Source organism: Phocoena sinus, chromosome 2 (genome assembly GCF_008692025.1).
Source record: "Phocoena sinus isolate mPhoSin1 chromosome 2, mPhoSin1.pri, whole genome shotgun sequence".
In the NCBI taxonomy this organism is placed as follows: Eukaryota; Metazoa; Chordata; class Mammalia; order Artiodactyla; family Phocoenidae; genus Phocoena; species Phocoena sinus.
In genome coordinates, this window is record NC_045764.1 from 71,605,161 (window position 1) to 71,632,326 (window position 27,166).

Here is a 27,166-nt window from a genome sequence, read left to right on the forward strand (position 1 = left end):
TTTGCCAATGATTTTATTTTTGCCAGATAAAAAGTTTTAATAAAAGTTCTGCTATTTTCCTCCCGTACCTTCAAGTGCATTATTTTAGAGACCACTGCACTAAAGACTAGGTTCCTAACATACAGCTGGTTCTCGATGAATATTTATGTATTGAATAAAAGCAACATATCCGCTATTTTGATTTTTTTGGATGTTGTGCACATTATGTTCGAGGACCATCATGTTCATCAGGCCCTGTCTCCAGGAAAACTTTTGAAGGTAAAAATTTGAGGGGGAAAGGAACTGTTTACAATGTCAAGTTTTCTTCACAAAGGATCCATATCTTTGCTTTGTATCTTTCTGTAATACTTATTCCTAGATTTAGTTTATAGTTTTGGTCATTATGTTGAATGTCTGTTTTTTTGTTTGGTCATTTCCATTTTTAACTAATGACTGCTAATGAAGAGAAAGCTATTAGTTTTTGCATATTTATTATGTAGCACCATCTCAAAATTAATTATTAATTCTACTTGTTGTTTTCTACTAAGGTCCCAAGTTTTCTCAGCATTATATAATTTGAAAGCAGAAATAATTTGTTCTTTTCTAATATTTATACCAACAATTTATTGTCTTATTTCAATGGATAGAACTGCCAAAGCAATGTTTAATAATAGTGACGATGATGTAAATGATGACAGGAAGTATTTGTCTTGTTTCTGATGTTAATGGAAATAGCTTTAGTATTTCATCAATTTGCATATGTTGTTTGCTTTCTTTGGGGGGGAACTATCATATTTTAATAGTTTCCTTTTATTTCAATGTTATTAGTTTTTTAAAAATCAGAAATGGCTTATTTATAAATGTATTTTTGCTTCTAATGATACAATCATCTGGGATTCCCTTTAAAATGAATATGTTGGCAGACTAGTGAAATTAACTCAGTAATTATATAATTTTTCTTTTTGACACATTTTACTGGGTTAGATTTGCTTTAAGTTATACTTATTTACAACTATTTTAGTTAGTGAAATTGACTTATTTTCATTTTGGAGTTTCTATCAGATTTTTGTCTTAAGGTTTTTAAAGTTTCATAATACTCAATGTTAAATTTTAAGTGTGAGGCTACACTGTCTAATACAGTAGCTACCAGTACATGTGGCAATTTAAACATAATCGTTAAAATAAAATAAAACATTCAATTCCTCAGTCCCACTAGCCACTTTTAATTGCTCAACTGCTACCATATTATATGGTGCAGGTGTCGCACTCAAAACAAAGAAAATCTCTCTCTCTCAGCTTTAAAATTCTAAAGCTTTTTCCATTCCTGTTGTAAGTGCTATTGAAGCTACCCAAGTCATAAGTCTCCACATCATATTCTTGAAGCACTAAGAAAATATTCCCAGACCAAATCATTCTTCACCCACGTGAAACAAGAAGCAATCATCATACAAATGAACCTGAATTTTTTACGCAACAGTAAAGGAACAAGTTCTTTAATCTACTGGCTATAAGGCAATCTTTATACAGTAAGTCATGTATAATACTAATACCAAAGAAACAAAATCAAAAACTTTAATGCAAAAAGTACCCCTCGAGAAAGGGCAATGGCAAATCGATCATTAAGTTTTAAATTCCTTTTCATTCCCTTGTATAATAGATAACATCATAATATGACACCTAGAGTAAACTTTGACCTCCAGCTTTATTATAAATGACAGATATAGTTACAGAAAACAAAAAACAAAACAAAAAAAGCTGGTATTCCAGTGACTTCATCTATTTCAAACCAAGAAAAGTTAAATCCAAAGAACTCTTTTAGAAAGCAAGCTTATTTTTAAATTCTCTTTTATTCAATTCTAATGCGTGGCCATCAACTAAGCCAATTTTGGAAAATTAGAATACTTGCAGAGAAAACTCATTTCCTTTGTTAAAAGCAGAAAAGTACCAGCTTATTAAGAAGGAGGCTTTTGCTTTCAGACCATGTGCTAAAAAGTTTCTTTTTAATAAAACTTCAAAATACTGTTTTTAAATCAACAAAATTCTTCCTGTTCTCTAATCTTTACAACACTGAAAATTTGTGCCCCAAAAGTTTATAAGGATAGTCAACAAAAGATCTTCCCCTTTTTAATTTTTAATCACAACTGCCTTTGAAAATGATTCAGCATCCATTTAAACCCACAAATAAAAGCTTTATTTTTATTAGTTTTAATTAAAACTGCTATTTATTATAGGTGTTTAAAATCTAAAATACAAGTCTTTCTTCTAGACAAATGAATTGACTCCCATTTCATAATATTTCTTTGTTTGAAGAAGTGCTTTAAAACACTACCCTACCAGGAAGGAAAAATTCTAGTAATTTAGTTTTAATACTCCTTTCATACTTTTGAATTCTCAGAAATTCAGCTATTGTTGATAAGTTGACAAGACTATGTCAGATGTCAAAAGTTATATGTTCAGTATTTTAAATCTATTAACTCCAAATGTCTATCTACATAATAAGTCAAATAAAAGTTCCTAATTTTAGGGCTTCTCTGGTGGCGCAGTGGTTCAGAGTCTGCCTGCCAATGCAGGGGACACGGGTTCGTTCCCTGGTCCGGGAAGATCCCACGTGCCGCGGAGCGGCTGGAGCCGTGAGCCGTGAGCCATGGCCGCTGAGTCTGCGCGTCCGGAGCCTGTGCTCCGCAACGAGAGAGGCCACAACAGTGAGAGGTCCGCGTACCGCAAAAATAATAATAAAAAAAGAAGTTCCTAATTTTAATCTTTGTTTCTTCTCAATCAATTTTACTATTTTTTTTGATACAATAATGTACCACATACAATTCCATTTGTATTAACTGGGGGAGGGAATTTGGGGTAGGAGGAAAGGAAATATTACTGAACACACACACAATAATCTGAACACCTGCCCTTGTGTGAAAATCTTAAGATTTTCATTTTTACTAAAATCTTCATTTGTCTCCTAAAGGAGTGGGTTTGTGTCAAACCAAAATGATTCTCTCCCTCTTTTGAAATAATGACCTGTTTTATGTTCTGCTTTGGTTAATATGTGCTTCTCCTGGATGCCCAGTTTATATCAGAAGTGAAAGGACCTGCTCTGCAAGGGTGTCCCTCTCGGGAGGTAAATGGAATAGCTCACATAGGCTGTGATTTGAGTCTTTTTCAGGAAAAGGGTTCTGCAGCTCTTCAGTCCTCCAAAAGTATCAGGAGGGCACAATAGTATAGATTTGGTATAACCTTCCCCATTTTTGGAAAATAGTTAACAAAATTCAGTCTTTCAAACATCTACTGCTTACTCAGCACCAGACACTGAGTACTGTGGACAATACAAAGATCTGACATATGGTTCCTGCAGTCCCCAAGGACATTTACAAATAACTAACATGCAGCAGGAAATTATAAGTATCCCAAGGACTGTGAGTTTAGGGGAGATTACATCCAGCTACAATTGGAGTTACTTGGGGGAGGGGGGGAGTGCTCAATGATAACCTCATAAAGGATATGCAAAGACAGGACAAAGGCAGGGACTCTTGGAAAAGGGAAAATAAGGATAGAAAAACTGTAAGCCTCGGAGCATGTTTCAACTTCTTCAGAGGACAGAGCACATGGAAAAGGCGCCTTAACATTAGCTATAGTCAAAATATTTTGACTACAAGCATAATAATTAATAATCGAATAGGTTAAACCTAATACACCTCTAAAGTAAACCAATTAGTGTAACCACCAGAAATTTATATACAAGGAAAATTTACAAACTGAAGTGAAATTACTAAGGTGCACTGGAAAATAACACACACACACACACACACACACACACCGCATACAGAAGAAATCCTTTTTTGTTTCTTAATCATAGTGAGGTGTGGGGAAAATGTTAATTTAAACTACAGCTTCATCAGCTTACTACTAGCACAGTTTCCTTTTAGGCTGTCAGTATAATGCTACAGGATGATTCCCTGGCATTTTGTTCTAAACCCACAAATGAGATGGTTATGTGACCAGCTGCAGCTCCCTTCCTGCATTTCAGAAGCTCTTGGAGTCCACACACTTGCGGCTCTGTATAACTTCACACAAAAGACTGGCAACTGGCCAAGAAACCCCTGCCACGGTGTATATTCCCCCTAGGTCCAAGATCTGCCATTTAATTCCAATTCAGCCGTGAAATGACTTGTACTTTAGCATACTATACCAATATAAAGCAAATTAAATTCCAGTCCTAGTTAATAAAGGTATTCCTCTAAAATGCAATACACAAAGACATTAAAGTATATAGTCTATATCTTTAAAGAGACCTACAAATATAATTCCACTCCATTAGGAAAATTCCAAGATAATTCCTTAAATTTCCTCAAAGAGTTACTATTTCCTCATAATCTTACCAACAGCAAGAAAACCCACTGCACACAGAGATTTAATTGTATTTCCAAATTTCCCCATTAAATATTTCATGCACATTGCTAACTAAAAATCAAGAAGAATGAACGCTTTCAACATCTGGTGCATACAGGTTGACATGACCTGCAATGATGACTGTGAGACAGATACCTCAAGAATGATCTTAATTCCTGCTGTTTAAAGAGAAATACTTACAACCTTACAGAAACACATGGTTCTGTCAATTAGATAGCTGTGTCATTCTAGTATATAAGTGTCCTCAGGGAAAGGGGGGGAAACTAATGAAAACACTTTAACAGCTTGGCTAATGCTTAATTTTTGTAGGAAGGGGTGTTTTATGAGAGCAAATAATAATAAACTCAGCACTAGGCTCAGAAAATCTTCCCAAGATTTTCACTTTTACTGATGTCTTCATGTACCTCTAGCTTGTCTCTCTTCCACGTCCGGACATCTTCCACACAGAGGATCACTGAAATACTAGTGATCTACAGGACTAAACCTTACAATGTTTTATTCAATAGCCACAGTGTAATAATGGTAAACCTGTAAAAATGTAAACTTGGTAGGCCACTGACCTTTTTTTCTTCCTTTTGATGAGACACCTTTCTACAATACAATAAGCAGCTAAGGATAATGTAGAAAGGATTAGCACACAACTTCAGTAGAAAGTGTGAATCAAAAGCAATATTTGGACTTTAAATCCCCATCCCTGCCCAGTATTGCCTTCATGTAACATTTGAGGGCTATATGGCAAAAACAAAAACAAAAATAAAAGGGCTCCTTTAAATGGCTTTTTTTTTTCCTTTCAATGTCAGAAACCTTTTGAATTCAGTAAAATGATTAAAACCATAAAGAATTATTCATAATTTACTAGTCAAGGAAAGAAATTTGCTTCACGCCGAAGTTAAAACTGTAAAATACACTGACTCTTTGAGCATACCGAATGGATATGGATTGTTAAACATCACTTGTAACCTGAATAACCTGTTCAAAGTAGTCAGAAAAATTCTTACTTTATTGTCATTTACATGAAACAGACATGTATAGTATATTACAAAGAGAGAACAGGGCCTCCAATACCCTTTTAAAGGATGTGACACTTAAAAAAAATTAGCTTGAAAGGCTACACACAAAATTCTTGATGTTTATCTACAGAGTAGAAGAGGAGAGTGGAACTGTGTTGGGACAGGGGAGACTGTCAAAATAATTTTTTAAACAAAGAAGTTAAAGATTATATAACAAAACCTTAACTGGACAGTAGGAATGTGGGTTTTTATCATATTATAATAATATTATTCTTCAGTTAAAAACAAAAAAGAAAAGGAATTATAATGAACAACAACAAATACTTTTCATTTCCCTGAAGCTTAGTGGGATGGGAAAGAAGAGGAGACCTAGAGGCTGAAAAGGGCAATTTAAATTTACATCTGAATGAATAAGGACAAGCATTCCTGATAGCCCCCAGTCCTCTGTGAATTCCAACAGGACTAAAAGGCAGTAATGGCGGTCCCCACTGGCTTAGAGACTGGGGGGAGGGGAAAGAGTGAGGACGACGAGAAAACTGCACACACATAGTAAAGGAATAGCATTTTCAGATAATATTAATACTTACCAGTATGTACTGTAGCTACTGCAATCCATACACACTGTGTGCTGAGCTTTTTCTTGCTTTTCTGATTTCTTATGGTTGGTTAAGGGTATTTGTGCATCTTCATAATGTTTTTTTGCATGGCCATTCACATACCTTACAAAAATCAAATGAAAATGTATTTTAATCTAAATATTGCTTGGGAAGTTAAAGTAGCAGGAGATGATAATAAAATTAGATGGTTATCAAATCAGAATAAGAAAGAATTCCTTCTAATAAAGAGCATTCAATCCTGTAAGAGCATTCATCACTTAGTGATTTATTAAGCTGAGTACTTAAAATATGCTTTTTTGCAATCAAATACAGTCAACTTATTATTGTACACAAGACTAGGGCCAGGCAAGGAAAGGTGTTATCTATGCAAACCAGTTTCAATACCATTGAGATTATCACTTATCAACCCCTTTGCTGATAATTTTGCTATATAGCCTTTTTCTTTTTTTTAAGTTTTCTTAGGCTGCTAACTCCCAACTCAGCTATTATCAAAGACAAGCTTTGCAAACTAAATTACTCAATCACTGCCCACAGGGCCATAGGCTCTGCTTAGGTTGCTGCCTAATATAAAACATGAGAGTCAGATATGGAAACAGGATAATCTCCCATCTCTTTCTCATCAATATGGCTTCATATCTTTCATTTGAATGCCTGAATAATCACTCCACTAATATGGAAATAGGTTTGTTTAAAAGAAATCCAAACAGAACAGAAATTATCTTAAGCTTATATAAACTGTTATTTCTTACTACATGGGCAAAGATAATCAAAGGCTGACTACAGTCAGAAAAATTTTCTAACACTTTCCAACTCAGATTTAATAAATCATTTTATCACAAAAAGCAAAATGAAACTGAAATAAGGGTTCATCTACACCTTCACCTAAATACTGTACAATGCCATAACTGACCACTACTTGAAGACCCTCATAAAACAAAAACTTCCCAGTTCCTAGAAAGCTGCCAATTTATAGAAGGTAAGGCCTAATTGTAAACTCAGAACAGTCAAAACAAATGTCAGTTAAATAGTGGCAAAGTAAACCTGCTCAGAGAGTTAAGGTGACATTTTTGTCATGATGTGCCTTAACTGTACGAGCAACACTTACCTTGGGGAAAGTAGGATAGTTTGTGGTAAGTGAGGAGGACCAACTCCAAGCCTGGCCTCTCTACCCCAGGAAACCTGGAAGCATCAGAGGCACTACTAACCTCTACTCAGAGTTTGATCACGTTTTCCCCCCTTCTTTTCACTGTAATAAACATAACCAAGACTTGTGTGTAGGGTCTTCTGTTCACAAAAGTGGACTAAACTGAATTTTTAATTCCATTGTATATATGGCTGAGTTAAAATAAAAATAATGATTAAGAGTATAAGCTCAGGGGGCTTCCCTGGTGGCGCAGTGGTTGAGAGTCCGCCTGCCGATGCAGGGGACACGGGTTCGTGCCCCGGTCTGGGAGGATCCCACATGCCGTGGAGCGGCTGGGCCCGTGAGCCATGGCCGCTGAGCCTGCGCGTCCGGAGCCTGTGCTCTGCAACGGGAGAGGCCACGACAGTGAGAGGCCCGTGTACCGCAATAAAAAAAAAATATATTGAATAAATAAAGCCCTTATTTGGATTGTTTTTCAAAAAAAACTTCTGTAAAAAGAGGAGACAAAAAAAGAAAAGAAAAAAGTAACAAAAAAAAAAAAAAAAAAGAGTATAAGCTCAGGGCTTCCCTGGTGGCACAGTGGTTAAGAGTCTGCCTGCCGATGCAGGGAACACGGGTTCATGCCCCGGTCCGGGAAGATCCCACATGCCGTGGAGCGGCTGGGCCCGTGAGCCATGGCCGCTGAGGCTGCGCATCTGGAGCCTGTGCTCCACAATGGAAGAGGCCACAACGAGAGGCCCGCGTACCTCCAAAAAAAAAAAAAAGGTATAAACTCAAAAATTAGACAGCCTGGGTTTTAGCAGGCGTTATCACATAATGGCCTGGTGACCTTGGGTGAGTTACTTAACCTCTCTACTTCTGTTTTCTCATCAATAAAACAGAGATAATAGTACTTATATCTCATGGGTTGTTAGGTGATTAAATAATCCATGGCTCAGAATGCATGAATTAATGAATAGTACATATAGTTCCTTTAGCCACCATACTGTAGCCTCCAAATGTACTAGATATTTCCATGGTTACTGTAATAAATGTCAGTGATAAAGTAAGAAGTGTATTACTGCTAACATTAAGATTAGCAATGTTTTGGCTAATATTCAAATACATGTCAGAAGTTGACAGTCATGTATAAACTACCACGTAAAAATAAATATTTCCCTCATCTAGTTTTAGATTTTAACCAATTTGGTCTAAAAAGGAAAAGTGTCCATATACATGTCACAGATTTTTTAACAATAATCACAAAAAATAGGAAAAATAAAAGGGATGGTGTCATGAAGACCAATACAATATATAACTCAAATATACTACTGATAAAGTACATTTCCTAGTTTGAAAGAATATTCAGTTTAAGACTCCCCTAAAGACAAGTGGTCTAAATTACTAAGAAAATAGTCATTCTTGGCAATCAACACCCAGGATTACATGGCAAAAGAAAATTAGCCAATCAGCTATGTAAAATGAAGATCCAAATGCAGGTTACTCTCATTATCTGTGTAATCTACTTAATTATATTTCTCTGAAACCATGTCAGATTTCCAAATTTAAGATTGCTTACAACTGGAAACATACTACCTACAGAGCCTAGAAAATTTTCAATTTATTTTTCCAATACCTACTTAGAGAACTGTTTGTTGCTTGCTGTTAAGAACACTAATGTCTCCACTTTTTGAGAGTATGTCAGGTCTTTTTGTTGACATATGACCTTCCAGATTTAGGCTGTAAAGCACTATGAGACAACTGGAGGATAGAACTATATAAATTTTATTGCATTATAATTCTCACCTCTCAAAATCTAGGAGAGGAATCTGTCTCTTCAAGTGCAGAATTTAAGTGCTTCTACTTTTCTTCTTTTTTAAAAAAAATGTTATCTGTACAAAGTATTTTCAGGTTCCCCAAATCCTAGAGATTTCAAAACCACAATAACCACAATTAAGATATGCAGTTAACATTTTCCAAAAGTACTCTTAAGTGTACATGGAAAAATAGACTCAATTCCAGGACTAAAAATGTGAAAAATCAAAAGTTAACTGAACAAAGATGCTCTCTTCATGCAATGAGGGTTTACGAATAACGATGGGGAAACTGTCCAAATAAATACAATATAAATTTCAGCCTGTGTGACTCAGTATGATTTCCCACCTCCTTGATGCTAAGCTACTAACTTCTGAAGTAAATTCAAAGCAGATTTTCTAAGCTAAAAGAGCCACAGAAATAAATGTGCTACTACCAGACACACAAAGTTTGATATTTATTTGAGTTTGTGCTAGAAGAAAGAGTTACTAAAGTATTTAAGTAACATCATTTTGAAGCCAAGAACTGGGAGGAAATGCTCAGGCTTGAACTGGGTTTGGGAGCGTTAAGTTCCTAGAATGCAAAAATGTCTTAACGGAACAATGATATATTTGGTACATCTTAGCATAAATAATGAACTCCACAGTGAGACCATTTTCGAGGGAATTCCTTTATCTGTTTTGTTTTCAGAAGAATGATGTGATATCTGGGATTTGATTCAAAAGTCAGTAAAGGTAGGGAAGGGTAGGTAACAGGTGAAACAAAATTGGCCACATGTCAATCAAATATTACTAGTAGATTGTCTTGATCATCAAATTAATTCTTCTATCAATATAAAGGGGTTTTCCCCCCTAGATTTTCCTCAGTTCCATCACTGAACAAAGGGATTCTATTAGGAGAGGGAAGAAGCCCTACAGAGAATTACATACACGCTATAATTAAACAACGGTGCTAAATAAATCCAAATCAATAAAACTTTGACATAAAGCTTAAAGGTAAACTGAAAAAAGCAAGTTGGGTAGTGAAGTAATAAGCATGTCACCTACCTTCCACAGTGGACACTTGAACAAGTCAAACAGACCCAGGGGCTTTTGTTGGACCGGCACACTAATAAAAAGAAAAATACACAATATGCCAATTGTATCACGTTATTTCCCAGTTTCTCCCCTAATCTGTAATACCACATCCTGTGATTAAGTTATAAATTCCATGGCTGCTTAGATGTACTGAAATCACAAATCCTTGCTTTGTGAGTGCATTTACACAAAACGGCTGCCTAATTAACGTTATACTGAAAGAATCTAAACGCACGTCCACAGCAACTGCTCATATTAACTGCGGACTCAAATAGTTTAACCACAGGTTAAACACTTTTCTCCTTTATTACTTATTCCTTTTTTGTTTTTCAACAGGCTCTGACAAGTTAAGGACAGTCTTATTTTCTCATCAAAAGCACTTTTAAGGGAATTCCCTGGCAGTCCAGTGGTTAATACTCCACATTCCCAACGCAGGGGGCACAGGTTCCATCCGTGCTTGGAGAACTAAGATCCCACATGCCGCATGGCGCAGCCAAAAAATAAAAAGACAAAACATTAAAAAAAAAGATTAAAAAAAAACATTTTAAGTCTAATTTTTTAATCACATGTCTTTACCATACAGATCATGTGCTACTATAAATGACAACTCTTTTAGTTTATTTAGTGAGAGGCATAACCTAAGGATACAATTCGGAAGACTAATAAGTCCAGTTCTTCCCAAATTAATGTCTCAAATGCATTAAATATAATTCTAAATGATAACTGCATGTAATTCTTGCTGAGGGTATAATCAGGACATTAATTACTTTAGTTTGAGTATTATAGGGATGCGGCAGGCAAAAAGGGGTATGAAAACTTTTCAAATACTGATTACAATTTTGCTTGCTGTTTACCTACTCAATTTTAGGCCCAATAAACATAACAATGATTTTAAAAGGGAAGGGATATAAAAATCACCTGGAACAAGCTTTTTCAAAACACATATGTTCTACTCAGGCAGGGACATCTACATTGGGGTGGGTACAGAAGGACAAAAGAACATGTCTATTTTGAGAAAAGCAACTTCCCAGGTGACTCCCTAATACAACCACTTGAGAACCACTAGTCAGTCTCCTAGGGGGCCAAGAGAGGGGCACCGCAGCACATCCACACACTCAGGATTATAATAAGTCCACTGCCTGGTACACAGTATATGCTCAATGAACAGTTGTTGAAACAAAGTTTAAATTTCTTAGTTTAAGATACCAAGCTCTTCCAAGATCTGATCCCTACTATATTATATTGGTCCTGTCTAATCACACATCACAATCGGCCTTTCTCATTTTTAAGAAAAATTAGCCAAAACTGGAAATAAAGTGAATCAAGAACTATAAGCCCTTTCAATGTATAATAAAATATAATGAATATTATATTCATTATGAATAATGAATATCCCAAAGATATTTAATTATAATACCATTGTTTGACCTGCTGTTTACTACTGATTAGGACCCAAATTCCATGAACTTACAAGTGAACTTGTAGATTTTTATTTGGTAGAGATAATATCTGTCTGGCAGACTCCAAGGGCTATGGTTTTCCTACCCTGCAGGACATTAATGGGTTTTATATCTAGCCTAGCAATTTACTTCAACATTCATTCTTCAGTGTCTGCATTCACTCAATTCCTCAAATGCTCTTGGAATCAGCTTTACCATCCTGCTGGTTCCCTTATTAATGAGTTAAATAAATCTTTGACATACATTCATTCCACATTTGGGAGGGGAGGAGAAGGCAAGGAAGAATAGGAGAGTACAGTGATATACTGCCCAAGGGCTTCTGCCTTTCTGCCCAGCACAGGGCTCTAACTATTTTTGAATGAGTAAACTTTCAGTGGTAAAAATCCCCTTCCAGTTAGCCAAGGGCCTGACCTTTCCTTAGGGCATTACATTAACTGCTAGGGCCACCCTGAAGGCATTTTAGTTTTTTACTCAGTTGGGTCCAATTTTATTGTATGTGCATGTAAGTCACATGACAAAGGCTAATAAGAAGAATGCCAAACTGCTAACAGCAATTATTTTAGTCAAGTACGTGAGAAGACTATTGTAAGGGAGGCTGTTGGCTTTTTATTTGTACACCCCTGTGGTATTTTATTTGTATCAACAAAAATATGACATTTTTATAGTTTGAAAAGAAAGTCCTATAGAGTATATTTTTAAAGGGAAAAATAAATTAGAACACAGTTTACTTGAAACAGATATTCCTGGTCTGTGATATAACTTGAAGGATTAAAAAACTACAAATATTATATAGTTTTATTCCTCCAGCAAACCTTTTTCTTTTAGTAAATACTAAGAAACACTGTACTCAATCTGGAAGAAGTTTAGTATTAACCTGAAATAAGTAATTACGTTATAATAGTAAGTTTAGGCCCAAGTTTTTAGTCATTTACAGGTTTTTGTTTTTTGTGTAATTATGGGAAGATTTTCCCCCCCTCCTTTGAATGAGGGAAAAAAAAAATCTAGAACAAAATCACTGTTACTTTGGTGTGTTTCCTACCAAATGTTCATTTTTCCCCCGATGGCTGTAAAGTGTGTGTATGGACAAAAAGTACATACAATTTTGTGATCTAATTTTCCACTATCAGTATATTAAATGCATTTCTTCATGTTACTGAATTAGAACAGTGTACTCTAAATCTCGTCTTATAAAATCTCAATTACCTCATAAAGTTTTATCAGTTTTTTAATTTCTTAATTTCAGATTTTCAAAAAGATACCCTAAGCCTGAGGGGAAGAAATGGGGAATAACTGCCTAATAGGTACAGGGTTTATTTTGGGGTGATGAAATGTCTTGGAACAAGATAGAGGTGGTAGTTGTAGATGTATTAAATGCACTGAATTGAATCATTCACTTTAACATGGTTAATTTGGGGAATTCCCTGGCAGTCCAGTGGTTGGGACTCGGTGCTTTCACTGACAAGAGCCCAGGTTCGATCCCTGGCTGGGGAACTAAAGATCCCACAAGCCACATGGCATGTACATAAATAAATAAATAAGTAAATAATATTATGTTATGTGAATTATACCTTGATTAAATAAATAGGTGCTTAAGACAGGGATGAGGAGAAAGAATAAAAGGAAATAAAATAGTATTGACTTTCAAAAACATCGGAAAGAAGTGACTGTGCCTTTTACTAAATCTCAAAAAAGACCTCACTTTCTAAGTTAAGAAATCAAATTTCTTTTATCATGAATATTTACAATAAGAAAGTTAAGACTTAACGTGTGATAAGACAGTTGGTCTTGGTTATTTAAATGACAGTACTCTCTGAGGGCTTAATAGTTTCACACCAGAAGAACATTTGAAGGCTAGGAAACTACAGAGAAAAGGGTATTATGGGGCATTCTGAAGCCATTTATTACACTGCTTTGGGGAATATTCACTCTGTGTATATATACCTTATCCAAATTATAAACCTTTAAAGTACCCAAGACAATTAGAAAATAGAAGGAAAAATACTGGCTTTAAATTAAACTCTCAATTATTGCTACAAATAGAACAGGTCACAGCATGAGTAAAAGAATACCTGCAATAATCTTAAATTCATTTACTTTAATCATGTTAAGGGGACACACTTTATTATAAAAGGTAGTCTCAGTTTATAGACAGATGGGTTTCAAGTTTATCTGTAGGATGAACACATTTCCCATGGAAACTGCATTAGAGGTTTGCAGGCTATTTTATAAAACTCTACAAGAACCATAACAAAACTGAAATACTATATTGTGTGTATGCACGTGTGTGTGTGTATAAAACAAAACCATACACAGTCAATAAAAATGTTTTTAAGCTATAAATATACTATCTATTCAGCAGAACATAAAAATATTAAAATGAAGGGTTTTTATTTTTTAAATCTTAAATGCCGGTACTTGAGAGAAAGAGGTTAATAAGGTTGGAAACTTGTAGGAGTTCAAAAAGATAAGTCTGAAAACTTATAAAGGCTCTTTTTATTATGCCTAATTACACTTCAAGGTGACATCATGGCAGGGAAGGCATGCAGTATATTTCTCACACTGTTACACGTGGCCGCAGCAGGGTCACTGGATGTCATAAGCAGAAGTCTGGTCCTCTTTCACTCAGATTATGAAATTTCCTCAAAGTTACTCTCCTCCAGCAATCTGTCCCATATGCTTAGATTCTTCCAACCCCGAGCTCGGGTTTCCTCTCACAGCTCCTGGGCATCTCAGCCTGGGGGGCTGGTACTATCCAGCTCCCTTCACTCTCCTCCTGTTGCTATAGCCTCAGAACTCTCCTCTGGCCCTGTCCTTACCCTCAGCCACGAGCTCTGCAAGTTGGCAGCAGCACCCCTTTGCGGGGAGTGGAGAATGTCGATCCTCTCCTAAGCTAGGGCCATTTTCCACAAGATAGAAGCTCTGACACAGGCTGGGCAAGGGAGACAGGTGAAGTAGGCCCAGCCTCTAAAACATGCTCGCATTCATGTCTTCTTCCTAAAGCCCCCAAAAGCCTTAACCCTCCTGGAAACTAGGAAGGGACAACTGATGGAGCACAAAGGCAGAGGGAAGGCATCCAACTGATCTACAAACCAAAGTGGTTTTACTCCCTGCTACTCCTATGCAGGAAAGAACAGTCTGCTCCTTTACCAAGAGACAAGAAGGGCAGAAAACTAGGGAGTTCTAGGGGACTTCCCTGGTGGCGCAGTGGTTAAGAATCCACCTGCCAATGCAGGGAACACAGGTTCAAGCCCTGGTCCGGGAAGATCCCACATGCTGCGGAGCAACTAAGCCCGTGAGCTGCAACTACTGAAGCCCGTGAGCTGCAACTACTGAAGCCCGTGAGCCGCAACTACTGAAGCCCGTGCGCCTAGAGCCCGTGCTCTGCAACACCTGAAGCCACCGCAATGAGAAGCCCGCGCACCGCAACTAAGAGTAGCCCCCACTCGCCACAACTAGAGAAAGTCCGCGTGCAGCAACAAAGACCCAGTACAGCCAAAAATAAATTAAAAAAATAAATTAAAAAAGAAAAAAGAAAACTAGGGAGTTCTGGGCTTAAAGGGGCCTATTTACACACGAATATCTAGGTTGTGTTCAGAAGGCAAAATGGCATCCACAGCGAATATAAATTTCTTCCCACTGATCTTCAATAGCCTTATTATTCACTACATAGAACCTAATAAGATAGAATACATTTGGTATTCAAGGCCCATCAACAATTCTCCTTAAGTTCTAAATTTTTTATAAAACATCATGCACTAGTGCTTACAATACAACTTGGTCACTGTCTCTACAGGCAAAATAGTTCAAGCACTCAGCACTGACAGGCAAGCCATTTATAGCGCATCCATTATTCAATAGTTGCTTCAACTGGCAGAGAGGCTCTTGAGCTTCTTAAGAATTCAGAAAGGTGAGGATCCAATGACTAGGATTCTAGTCCTGGCCCCATCATTACTAGCTATAGAACTGAGAACATCACTACTATTCTGAGTCTATTTCTTCACTGTAGAATAAAAACTAGGTGATGAGCATGTCCCCTCTAATTATAAAATTATTCAAAGAACACAAAGCAAAAAATAGATTAAATAATCATATAATTCCCTATAGATAAAATTCTTCCAACTCCACTCTCCTCCTAATTGTCTTAACAAAAAGATTAATTGCTAGTGTAGTATAATTTTCTAAATCAACAACCTTCAGCTTTTTTTTCCTGCTCCCACAACTCCTGAGAGGCAAACACATTCCCAGCACATTGCCTGTCAGTAACAGCAGCTCACTGCAACAGCGAGGTCAGAAAGTGTGTGGAATCGCTGTTCAAAACCATGGTACAGGGGCTTCCCTAGTGGCGCAGTGGTTAAGAATCCGCCTGCCAATGCAGGGGACACAGGTTCAAGCCCTGGTCTGGGAAGATCCCACATGCCGTGGAGCACCTAAGCCTGTGCGCCACAACTACTGAGCCTGCGCTCTGGGGCCCACGAGCCACAACTACTGAAGCCCGTGCACCTAGAGCCCATGCTCCACAACAAGAGAAGCCCACGCACCGCAACGAAGGGTAACCCTGCTCGCCACAACTAGAGAAAGCCCACGCGCAGCAACAAAGACCCAACACAGCCAAAAATTAAATAAATAAATAAATTTATTTAAAAAAAAACACTGTAGACAAACATGCTGCTCCAATAGTAAAACTCAGAATACCACCCCCTACCAACAACACAGTTTTTAAAGTGCCACACTAAAACACCAGCAACCCATAAGAAAATATTCATAACGTGTTTTTTCAAAGAGCAGGTTCTTTATTTAATATTTATCTAGTACATACTATGTGCCAAGTACTATTGCACTTTATTGTGCCACTTTATAAATATTACTTCATTTAATCCTCTACAGTCCAATGAGATGTGTACCATTATTGGCCTGTTTTATAGATAAGGAAGCTGAGGCACAGAGAAGTTATATACCTTGCTAAGTTCTTTAAGTGACAGAACTGGAACTCAAACTCAGTATTTGAAGGTGTGGACTGTTGCAGAGCAGTAAGTCCAGAAGGTTGTCATTTTTGCTTTAGAAAGATTATGTACTATGTGTTTCTGTGTATACGTTATATACCTGTATATAAACTGCTTGAAGTCTAGAAGGGTACATAGTAACTGTTAACCGTCATGTAAAAAGAATGGGATGGGGGATTAGAGCCACATGGACCTACTTTCAACTATACTGTTTGAATTTTTTTCAGAAAGCATTACTTCTTTTATAACAAAAGTAAAGTTTAAATGTCTTAAATTTAAAGATACTGGTAATATAAAGTTGTCCTAATGAAATAAACTTATTCTAAATTATTAAGCATAAGTGATAAGTGAAACCAAAATCCTAGATTACAACTCTGTGGGTGTGTAAACATATGATCAATGAAAAATATTTGCAGCTGTTATTCAAAACACACACACACACACACACACTCCATAGAAGTATCAATAGTAAAAGTGTTATTCCTCTCGAAATTGGAGGATAGGGCAGAATTATCATAAAAATTCTATAAATATTCCTGTACATATACAAGTAAAATATACTCCAGGACTCACCCAGCTTACCCTCCAACTGATACATTCTTAGATGTTTAGAACAAGGCGTATAATCTTCTTTATACCATAAATGCTCTTTGAACCACATACTCATGAGCCTATTCTATGCTAAAAGTTCTGAAGCCTCTTCTATCTTCAACTTGAATCCTCTGAAATTACCGGGGGAAAAAGAGTAGTAAAGTCACATAAAGAAAGCAGGAACTGAGCCTTCACGTAGTCCAGAAAAGAAGAAATCCAGCGATATTAAGCAACCGCCAGAGGTGCCAGAGCAGCCTGAGCGTAGCCAAAATCACTGCCTGTGTTCCCATACCGCCACCTCCCACGCCCGGCACTGCGGCTCATTCTGGGAGTGCACGCTGGGTTCCCAGGGAGCAGGGCAACAGGAGAATTCTCATACAAAGCAACAGGCAGCACCCAGGGCTAAAGAAGTGAGCCCATGCAGAGCTCAGGAGACTGAGCGGAGGTCCAGATACTGAAGGAGGAGGAGACCAAGCATGAGCTATGAAGTAAAGCTTACCTCAGTTGCCTTTCCGCTTTGCCCCATGAGAATCTTTCCCACCTTCCTCCTCTGGCTTCAGTCCCATTCTTATTCAAGGCTGGCAGTCAGTTAATCTCTCCTGAGTCATTACATAAGTAAATTTCTGATCAGTTTTCTGATAAAGTCACAGTTCAGTATTTCTCACAACCATTCTCTCCTTTCTGCTTAACGGCCCTATGATAGATTAAAGATGACCACTCCTCCCATTGAGAGGCAGGTCTATGTCCTCTTTCCTTGAATCTGGGCAGGCTCTGCAGTGCCTTGACTAACTGAAAATGGCAGAAGTGACCGCGTGCCAATTTGCAGGTCTGTGTTTTAAGAAATTGACAGCTGCTTCTTTTTCTTGCTTGCTCTTGGGGAAGCCAGCCACCAATGCGAGAAGCCTAATCACCCTGAGACCAACACACTGTGAGAAACCCAAACGACACAGAGAGACCTTGCAGAATGTGACACCATGGGGCATGGGGGCGTGGGGAGGGACAGAAACAGAGCAGGAGCAGAGGCACAAGACATGTGACTTAAGAAGCCATCATGGAAGTGGATGCTCCAGCTTCAGGTACGCCAGCTGAGGCAGCCCCAGCCAAGCTCCTCCTGAATTCCTGACCCACAAGATGACAAGAAAAATAAAATGGCTGTTTTAAGCCACTAAGATGTAAGATAGTTTGTTAGGCAGCAATAGATAATCAGAACACTACTTGTAGAAGGAGGGGTATCAGCGATACAGCATATACCGTTCACCCCTGTCAAACGACTCATGGGAATGACTGACGTTGTTTAGTAGAAGTGAGGATGAGACCCTTTGAGAGGTTCTACTCCATAGGAATCAAAAACTATCCAAAGACTAGACTATCCCCTCTGCAACAGGGGCAGTAAGACAGTAAGAACACTGCAGTCTGTCATCAACTAAGCTGCAATCATCCTTTGGACTGGCTCTTTCTGTATCCCATTAATAGTTTAAATCCAGGTGTGCTGTCATTACCATAAGACAACCTAATTCTTGAGCAAAACATCACTCCTAATGTTGTCCTATATTGTAAAAAACGACCTTCAAAAATCTCAAAACCACTATTCCCGTATTCTACTCTAAATAATTCAATTCTTCTTTATCCAAGATAAATAAGGATTACCTGGTTCTCTTTAAGGGGCACCATCCTTGGCTCTCAGAGGCTAATCTTGAGACTGCTCTAGCCAACTTTCCTAATCTTTTTCACGTCAAGACATGCATGGAAAATGATAACATCTATGGTGCATGCACATAAACTGAAGAGTCATCGAAGGGCCAGAAGTGATCTGTTTGGAGGCTCCAGTCACCCTTAGGCTGAGGGGATCTGTTATCTCAATACATATGTAATCCTTTTATGGCCCTTCTGATGGAAAGCTATGTGGTCAATCTTTTTACCTGGTTATCTAGCAATGCAGGAGGAGGTCGCCCTTCTACTCCAATGCCCACTTGTTGGAACAAAAGACTGGAAGTCATCAACCAGCTGCATTATCTAGGAATCCAAGATGCTCCTCTGAGTTTATACTACTCACTAATGCGCTGAGACCTGTAGGAGAAAATGGATGCCTAAATCCTTATTTGTATCCTATGTATAACCGTCTTTTGATGCCCAAATCCTTATTTCTATCCTATGTATAACCGTCTTATCCTACTGCCATTCTATACCCCAAGGGAGCAGCCAGTTAACAGTATGACACAGGAATCTAACATGAATTAAATTAAAAGAGAAGACTACTACAACAGCTGGGTCTGAGTACTTAGGTGGCAAAACAGTATTGACGAGTATGTAAAAGGAAAAGTCAACTGCTTAAAATGAATCTGAACGTAGACTAAAAATGTTTCCAAGGCCACTTCCAGCTCTCTGATTTCAAGGTTTCCCAGACAGAAATATAATTACAATAAAGTATTTCACTTCCACAGCCTTGAATGTATTTGTAAGATCACGGTAGATGGGAAGATAGGAGCAGGAAGACAAATAGTCTGAAGTATTATTATAAAATCACTTACACATTATTGCTCACATGATGAAAACGTTAAAACTTTTAATCTTCCCTGAAGATACCCAGTAATACAAAAATATATTTGTACAAGGCTGTTAGTTGCAGCATTATCTGAAACTGCAAAATACTGGAAACAACCTAAATGCCCAAAGTTAGGAGAATGTTTGAATTCACTGTGACACATCACAAATGGAGTACTATGAAGCTGTTAAAAATAATAATAAGTAAAATTTCTGCAAACATGGAGTGATATCCAGAACACACTATTAAATGAAAGAAGCAAATTCCAAAAGAGTATACTTAGTTTGCTACCTTTTGTGAGAGAAAATAAGAAAATACTCATGTACCTGCTTTTTTTTTAATAAAAAGAAACAGGAAGGATAGATAAAAATAATTGGTTGTCTACATGGGGTGGATAGGAATGAGTAGAAGGGTTAGGTAGTAACATTTCTTGGTATGGCTTTAACTTTTGGAACGATACTCATGTTTTATATACTCAAAAAGTAAAATAAAATCAGCAAGGATGAGGTGGAAAAAAATCTAAAATGGAGGGCTTCCCTGGTGGCGCAGTGGGTGAGAATCCACCTGCCGATGCAGGGGACGCGGGTTCGTGCCCCGGTCCGGGAGGATCCCACATGTCACGGAGCGGCTGAGCCTGTGAGCCATGGCCGCTGAGCCTGCGCGTCCGGAGCCTGCGCTCCGCAACGGGAGAGGCCCGCGTACCGCAAAAAAAAAAAAAAAAAAAAAACTAAAATGGAAATCAAACTGAAACAAACGAAGCTAACTGTAAATCAAATAAATCAGTGTATTAAAAGATGGAAGGAAAGGGAAGGAAATAACCCAAACAACTTTTGAACATAACATTTCATATTTTGTGAGTATACAAAAAGAAACTGTAAACAAATAGTGAACTCTAGTTATAAGGAGTTTTCTTTGCAATGTTATGGGTTAGCAGTTTAGAACCACTTTCTCTGATTATGGCATGGGGCAAACAAGTACATATGCTGAGATAATGGGAACCAGATTCTCTCTGTTAGAGAAGGGCATTACAAATACAGATAGGGCAAGACTAGATCTGTAGTGAACTGGAATTAAAGGTATCAAAATGAACTCATGGTTACACACACACACACACACACAAATATAGACATGTTTATTTATTTATATTTCTTAGCTCCTATTTGCTGAGACATCATAGTTTATAAACCTTATTCCCCACTAAAGGGAATGATGGCTACTTGGAGAAATGGCTGATTCCAGGACTGGGGCAGGCTGAGTACAAGATGAGCCTGGAGCACCTTGCCATGCCAGAAAGCAAGAAAGGGCTCCAAGAACAATAGGGGCATGTCAAAATTATGGCCTAAGGAGGCTCCCACTAGCCAAATCTAAGACAATTTGAGCTTCAAAATAAATAACAGAATGTCACAAAATAAAATAAAAATCTATGAGTCCATGTTAATAAAATAAATGAATAAACAAGTGGGTGAGAAAGGAAAGCTCTTCCCTGTATATACTTAGAAGAAATAAGTCAGAAAATCAACATCTTGCAACCATCCTAGTAATAACCGATTCAGTCAAGAATCATCAATGGATGCTAAATTACTAGATGAAAGTTTGATGAGGAATAAGACATCTATACATAAAATCTCAAAGCATCTCCTACAAATTAATAACAAAGGGAAAATAGTAACTTTACAGTAAATAACCTTGCAAATATCACCTTAATAATCAAAGTTAACATCACCAAAATGAGACAAACCAACCTCATATACCTCTTGATGCCCTGAGAATACACATTGCTTCTGCAGTGTTCCTACAAAAACAATGCACAGCCTGAATCTAATCATAAGGAAACAACAGAAAAACTCAAACTGAAGTACACTCTATAATTAGCCTGTTTTCTTCAAAAATACCAAGATGTGAAAGACAAAGACAGGATAAGGAACTGTTCCAGACTGAAGGAGACTATAGAGTTATCACAACTAAGTGAAATGCATGATCCTGGATTAGATGTGGGGGGCAGAAAAGGGAAATAGCTACATTATATGAAGGACATTATTGGGACAACTGGAGAAATCTAAGAATGGAATGTGCATTCGATAATACTATTATCTCAGTTATTAAATGTCCTGATTTTGACCAATACCCTGTGCTTAGTGAAAAGAAAGTCTTTGTGCTTGGGGAAAAAAAAAAATAAAGTATTTCTGGATGAAGGAGCATTATTAGGTCTGCAAATTACTCGGTGGCAGGGTGGGGGGGGAGGTGCATAAAAAGAAGGTTCAAAGGTGTAACACAAATGTAGCAAAATGTTAACAACTGAAGAATCTAGGTAAAGAGTTCATGGGAATTTCTGTAGCAGGGCCTCTCACTGTTGTGGCCCCTCCCGTTGCGGAGCACAGGCTCCGGACGCGCAGGCTCAGTGGCCATGGCTCACGGGCCCAGCCGCTCCGCGGCATGTGGGATCTTCCCGGACCGGGGCACGAACCCGTGTCCCCTGCATTGGCAGGCGGACTCCCAACCACTGCACCACCAGGGAAGCCCAGCAATGTTTCTTTAAGTGTGAAATTATATCAAAATAAATAGGCTTTCTGAGATGAAAAAAATTTTATTCTTTACTTCCAATTAAGAACATTTTTTTAAATTACTAAAACACAAGGGAAAAGGTTAAATTACCATTGTGCAGAGCCAAACAGTACTATAAACCTGGCAGTAACTTCCCTTTCTTGATGGATGATAAATTAATCCAGTAATAGTATTACAAGATAGTAATTGCAGTGGTCCAAGTGACCTTACAACTTTTTCTTTCAATGTTTCTTTTATATATCCAAACTCGGGCTTGTATTTGGCTTCCCAAGCAGAGTCAAACCCCCAGGCTTATCTGCTCTCTCTGCTGACTCAGGTAATAGCGACAATATTTTGCTCTGTTCATTAGGGAAGGTAAATCTGAGTTTGAACTTTTACTCAAAAACAGTACTGCAATATTTCAGTTTTAGTGATTTAACTCTCTGGACGATGACTAATAAGAGCCATTTCTGATGGGGCAAAGCACTTGTTTTGCCCTAAAAGCTGGATTTTAAAATATCTCATTTAAAAATAAACACCAAATTAAGCATGGCAGACCAATTTCTCTCTTACCTCCTCTCCATCCTAACATCTCACTAAAATGACAATAAAGAAATTAAATCGACATGAACTCACAAAGATCATTTGAGACAAGCACATTTCAACACATTTTTGGGAGTCAGGAAGAAGCTGGAGGAGCAGTACTGATCTTAGTAGCATGAAGGAAGCTACAGCCTAAGTGCCAGCAGAGAAGAGTGCACACAGGAGGCAGCTCTGGGCTCAGGGACACTGGGCCCGGCAGACAGCAAAGGTAAGGGTGGCACTGAAAACAAGGAGTCAAGGGCTGCAAGCAACAACAGACTCATGGAACTTACTACATCCTGATGTAGAAGAAGAAGAAGAAGAAGGTGGCCTGCCCACAACCTTACAGTGAAGCCCACTACAGACAAGCCTCGCTCACTTACAGAGCTTTTTAGTGCCTCACTCTCACATGAAAAAATAGACAAAGATAAATCAAGATCCTTGAAGAAAACCTCCAGTCTGAGAGAATCATTTTGAAAAGAAAAAGAGGAACTCAGAGGAACAGAAACCATGCAGGGAGCACAGAAAAACCTCAAAACAAACTCTAAAATCCAGGAGTAAAGAGAGAAGATACTATAAAACAACAAACAGCAACAGGATGTATGAAAAAGCAATGGTCAGAAAAATGAGAAAAAGCTCTTGAAAATTAAAAATATTATTAACAAAATTCAATAGAAGGGTGGAAGGGAAAAAAAAAAAAAAAAAACACCTAGGGAATACCTCAGGAACTAGAACCAAACGGCAAAGAAACAAAAAGATAAGAAAATTACAGGTTCTACCCACAGTGCTCAACATTCAATTAATAGGAGTTGTACAAAGAAAAAAGTACAAACTAGGAGATTTAAGTATGGGAGGACGAGTGTACTCTCAAATGTTTAGATTGAAAAGTCCCCTGAGTACCAATTGCAATCATTGTTGCTTTTGTTGTGCTCATCCATTCACAATGCTTGGTGTCAGTCTATTTATCTCTTGTAAAAATAAAATACAGTGTGTGTGTGGAAAAAAAAAAAAAGTTCCCTGAGTACCCATCACTAGAAAAAAAAACAAAACTAACCATGCCAAGACACATCATTCTGAAATTCCAGAACACCAAGGATAAAAGGAATATCCTAAAAGCTTCCAGGAGAAAGAACATAAAGATATATATGAAGGAACAGTAATCAAAAAGGCATCAGGTTTCTCAACAACACTGGAAGCCTAAAAACAAAGGAATACTGCTTTCAAAATTCTAAGAGAAAAATCTTTTCTAACAGTCTATAGTCACCCAAGCAGTCAAGTATAAAGGTAGAATAAAAGTGTCTGACTTGCGTGGGATCAAAAATTTGCCTCTCCTGAGACGGGAGCTAGATGATGTACCCCAGCAAAATGGTCTAATAAACCAAGGAAGAGAAAGACCTGGGATCCAGGAAATGAGAGATCTAATACAAAAGAATAGCAAGGGAATTACAGGATAAAAACTGTCAAGTAGGCCTAGAGAACAGTCAGTTCAGATGGGAGCGAGAGAGCTCTGGGAAGGAAAGCTTCAGGAAAAAATAATACTAAGACATTATGTGTTTAAGTGCTTGGAAAATAATATTCATAGACATTTAATAGATTTATAGGTTACATTTGGGGGAAAATGTACAGAAGGCAAAGTAAGCAATTTTTTTTTAAAAAGCCAATTATTAACTCAAAGAAAAATAAAATGCCAGACAAGAAAAAAGTAATCACCATATTAATCAAAATCTGTAGTCTAGTTATATTGAGAAATGGAGAGAGGGGCAGAGGGGAGGGTAATGCAAACACTAATGTCCTCATTTACCATAGCAAGATATCAGGAGATGATACCTAAAATGGATAAATTAAGAAATAACAGTGTATTACTTAGAAGTATGTAGGTAAACATGACAGAGAAAGCTAAATAGAGCTGAAAGTGGTGGTCTGTGGACAGAAGGGCTGAGAGGAGAGGGGAGGGAGGCTGCTGCTCTACTTTAACCCTTTTGATACTACACTGTACGACTTAACTGTACACGTATTACTTTTTGAAAACATGAATTAATCTTTAAAAGGTAAATTGATATAACAGTCATATCAATTCATGAAGTTGCCTAAACCATTTTTTTAATCTTTAAAAAAAATGCCTATAATCTATTACATGAAATAAAAATTACAACAGCACTTTATCATTTGGGGCCAGGCACCTACTGAATTCCCTGTATACTACAAGGCTAATTTTCAGAGCTAATGGTATGTGTCCTCTACTAGAGAATGTCATTTCAAAGCTGGCCAAAATGTATCATCTATGTTAACAGATCCAGATACCTACAGAGCCAGAAAAGAGAGGGCATCTGGTCCTGCTGATTTCCTACAGAGGCAAATTCTGATCCTAAGACTGGTCCCCTCACTGGCTCAAGCATTTCACTGTATTTTAAAATGCATTTCTGAAATCAGTTTTCAATGTCAAATGAAAACAGCATATGGAAATAATGTATGTGAAACTACATATTCTCTAAAACTGTAATGTACTGAACACATTTTTTTATTATTCATTCTGTCACAAACCCAGACTTGTTCAGACCTACTTCGGTGAAAAACACCTAATGATGCTATTATGCTTTACCTATTCTACAGTCTTCAGCTAAATACTGAATCTGTGCCCCTACCTCCAAATGAGAGGAAAGGGTAGTGGGGAGAAGGATTAGAACTGCTGAAGTCAAAGAAGATTATTAAATCAGAGTCAAAATGGGCCACTTTTGCCTTTGGAAGACCAGACACAAATAACTACAGAAAAATTATCCGGGGTTTATATTGTTTCAAAAATAACTTTCCTTACGAAGTTGACTATACACAGAATGAACACAAAAGCCATGAATCACTTAAGAAAAATTCTGGCATCCAATATTCCATTTATTTAACATAGCAAGATCTGATGCAATTCCACGCCTTTGCCAGCAACCTGATAAGCAAATCCATGGTTAAACAGTAGAGGGATTTTCAAAAGAAATGAATCAAGTCATAAATGTAGACACCACACAACTATTATTTCAAAACAAAAGTGTATGCAAGATAAGAAAAGATGCATATATATATTTTATAGGAAGCACTCCCTCCCATAAATAAATGAAACAATTAAGAGGTTAAGGGACCTCTTATTATCAAAGACTAAATTTACTCAGAGCGGAGGTTTAATATCTGCACTGTACAGTTCTTTTCCTAGTTTTTATGGTATATAATATAGGTTAGCACTAAAGCACAAAGTTGGGGATGGGGGTGTGTGAAATTACAACAGTTGTATTTACTGGTGTGCTGTGAAACTGTTCTTTTAAAATCAACAGGACTTTTTAGGAAGAAATGGAAAGAAAAAACTGGGCACATACTTATACTCTGCTTAAAGGGCTAGATACCCAAGATTACAGAAAATAGGAATCTGTAAACTCCGATAGCTGCTCTAATTATTTAACACAAACCAAGAGTTGGAAATTTTTTACAACCAATAGGTACAATTTTAAAATCGGACCCACATTTCCGCAAAAATCTCTACTAATTATTCAAAGAAAAAAAGCCTGAAAAATATTTTTAAAATGAGTTTCTAAAAAGACTATACACAAACAAAACACTTGAAATAACTGAAATGAAACCGATGCAGTTAAATTAAATTAGAATTAAATTCTCACAGCATGAACATTGAGCTTTGGTAGCTACTTCATACACATAAGGTGAAGCTTGAGCTAGTTGTTGCAAACAATTTCTCCAATGTTAATACAGCTCACAATTAACATTCAAAATAATTCAAATGGAAACTAGAGTTAATCTCAATTTTACTGTGTGACACTAAAATTTACAAATCACTCAATCAATAATATGAATGTTGGCCCCAGAGTGTGTGAGTTATATATAGAAGTTATTTTTCAAAAATATTATATTAGAATATATCTCTAACATGTTAACTATCAATTATCCCAAGGAAACATTCCATCACCAAAAAAAAACTTGCTCCCTAGAAATTTCAGCAGGATCTTCACAAACTTGGACCAAAGTCCTACCATCCCAATATTGTACAACAAATGTTCAAGACAAAGGAATGGACAATAATCTATTATCTAAAAAAGAAAACCTGAGTGTGGTCAGTAAGGACAAAGATTTAAAGAAGCTAAATCAACAAGTGTACTACCCTACAATCAGTTAAATTAAACCCGCAAGAACATGACAGTTAATCACTAGCCTGCTCTTCCTGGTGATGAGAATAGTATTAAGAACAGTCCACAAAATTAAGAGTCTTCAGGGCAGGTCAAGGATAGACAGGCAAGCAGATTTCTACAAGGCTGCCTTAAACCCAGCTAGAACAAAGAAAAAAATATCAGGAAAGAACATCTACTCAAAATGGAAAACAGCCCACTGATAGAGCTATTCAACCCTAAAGTACAAAGTCTCCAGAAAAACTCCA

At 37.3% G+C, this 27,166-nt stretch overlaps 1 protein-coding gene across 4 annotated transcripts in view; it reads right to left on the minus strand.

Annotated features, from left to right (window-relative positions):
• USP3 (ubiquitin specific peptidase 3) overlaps positions 1-27,166 on the minus strand; it is a 215,956-nt gene that overhangs the window by 58,810 nt on the left and 129,980 nt on the right. For 3 of the 4 annotated variants that reach the window (XM_032621502.1, XM_032621499.1, XM_032621501.1), the window contains 2 exons: positions 9,998-10,058; positions 5,984-6,115 (listed from right to left, as the gene is read on the minus strand). In XM_032621502.1, coding sequence (XP_032477393.1) covers positions 5,984-6,012 — 29 coding nt within the window. In that variant the 5' untranslated portion in view covers positions 6,013-6,115; positions 9,998-10,058. Of the gene's footprint in view, positions 1-5,983; positions 6,116-9,997; positions 10,059-17,577; positions 17,596-27,166 lie in introns of those variants that run through there. The other variant, XM_032621503.1, reaches the window with a different exon arrangement.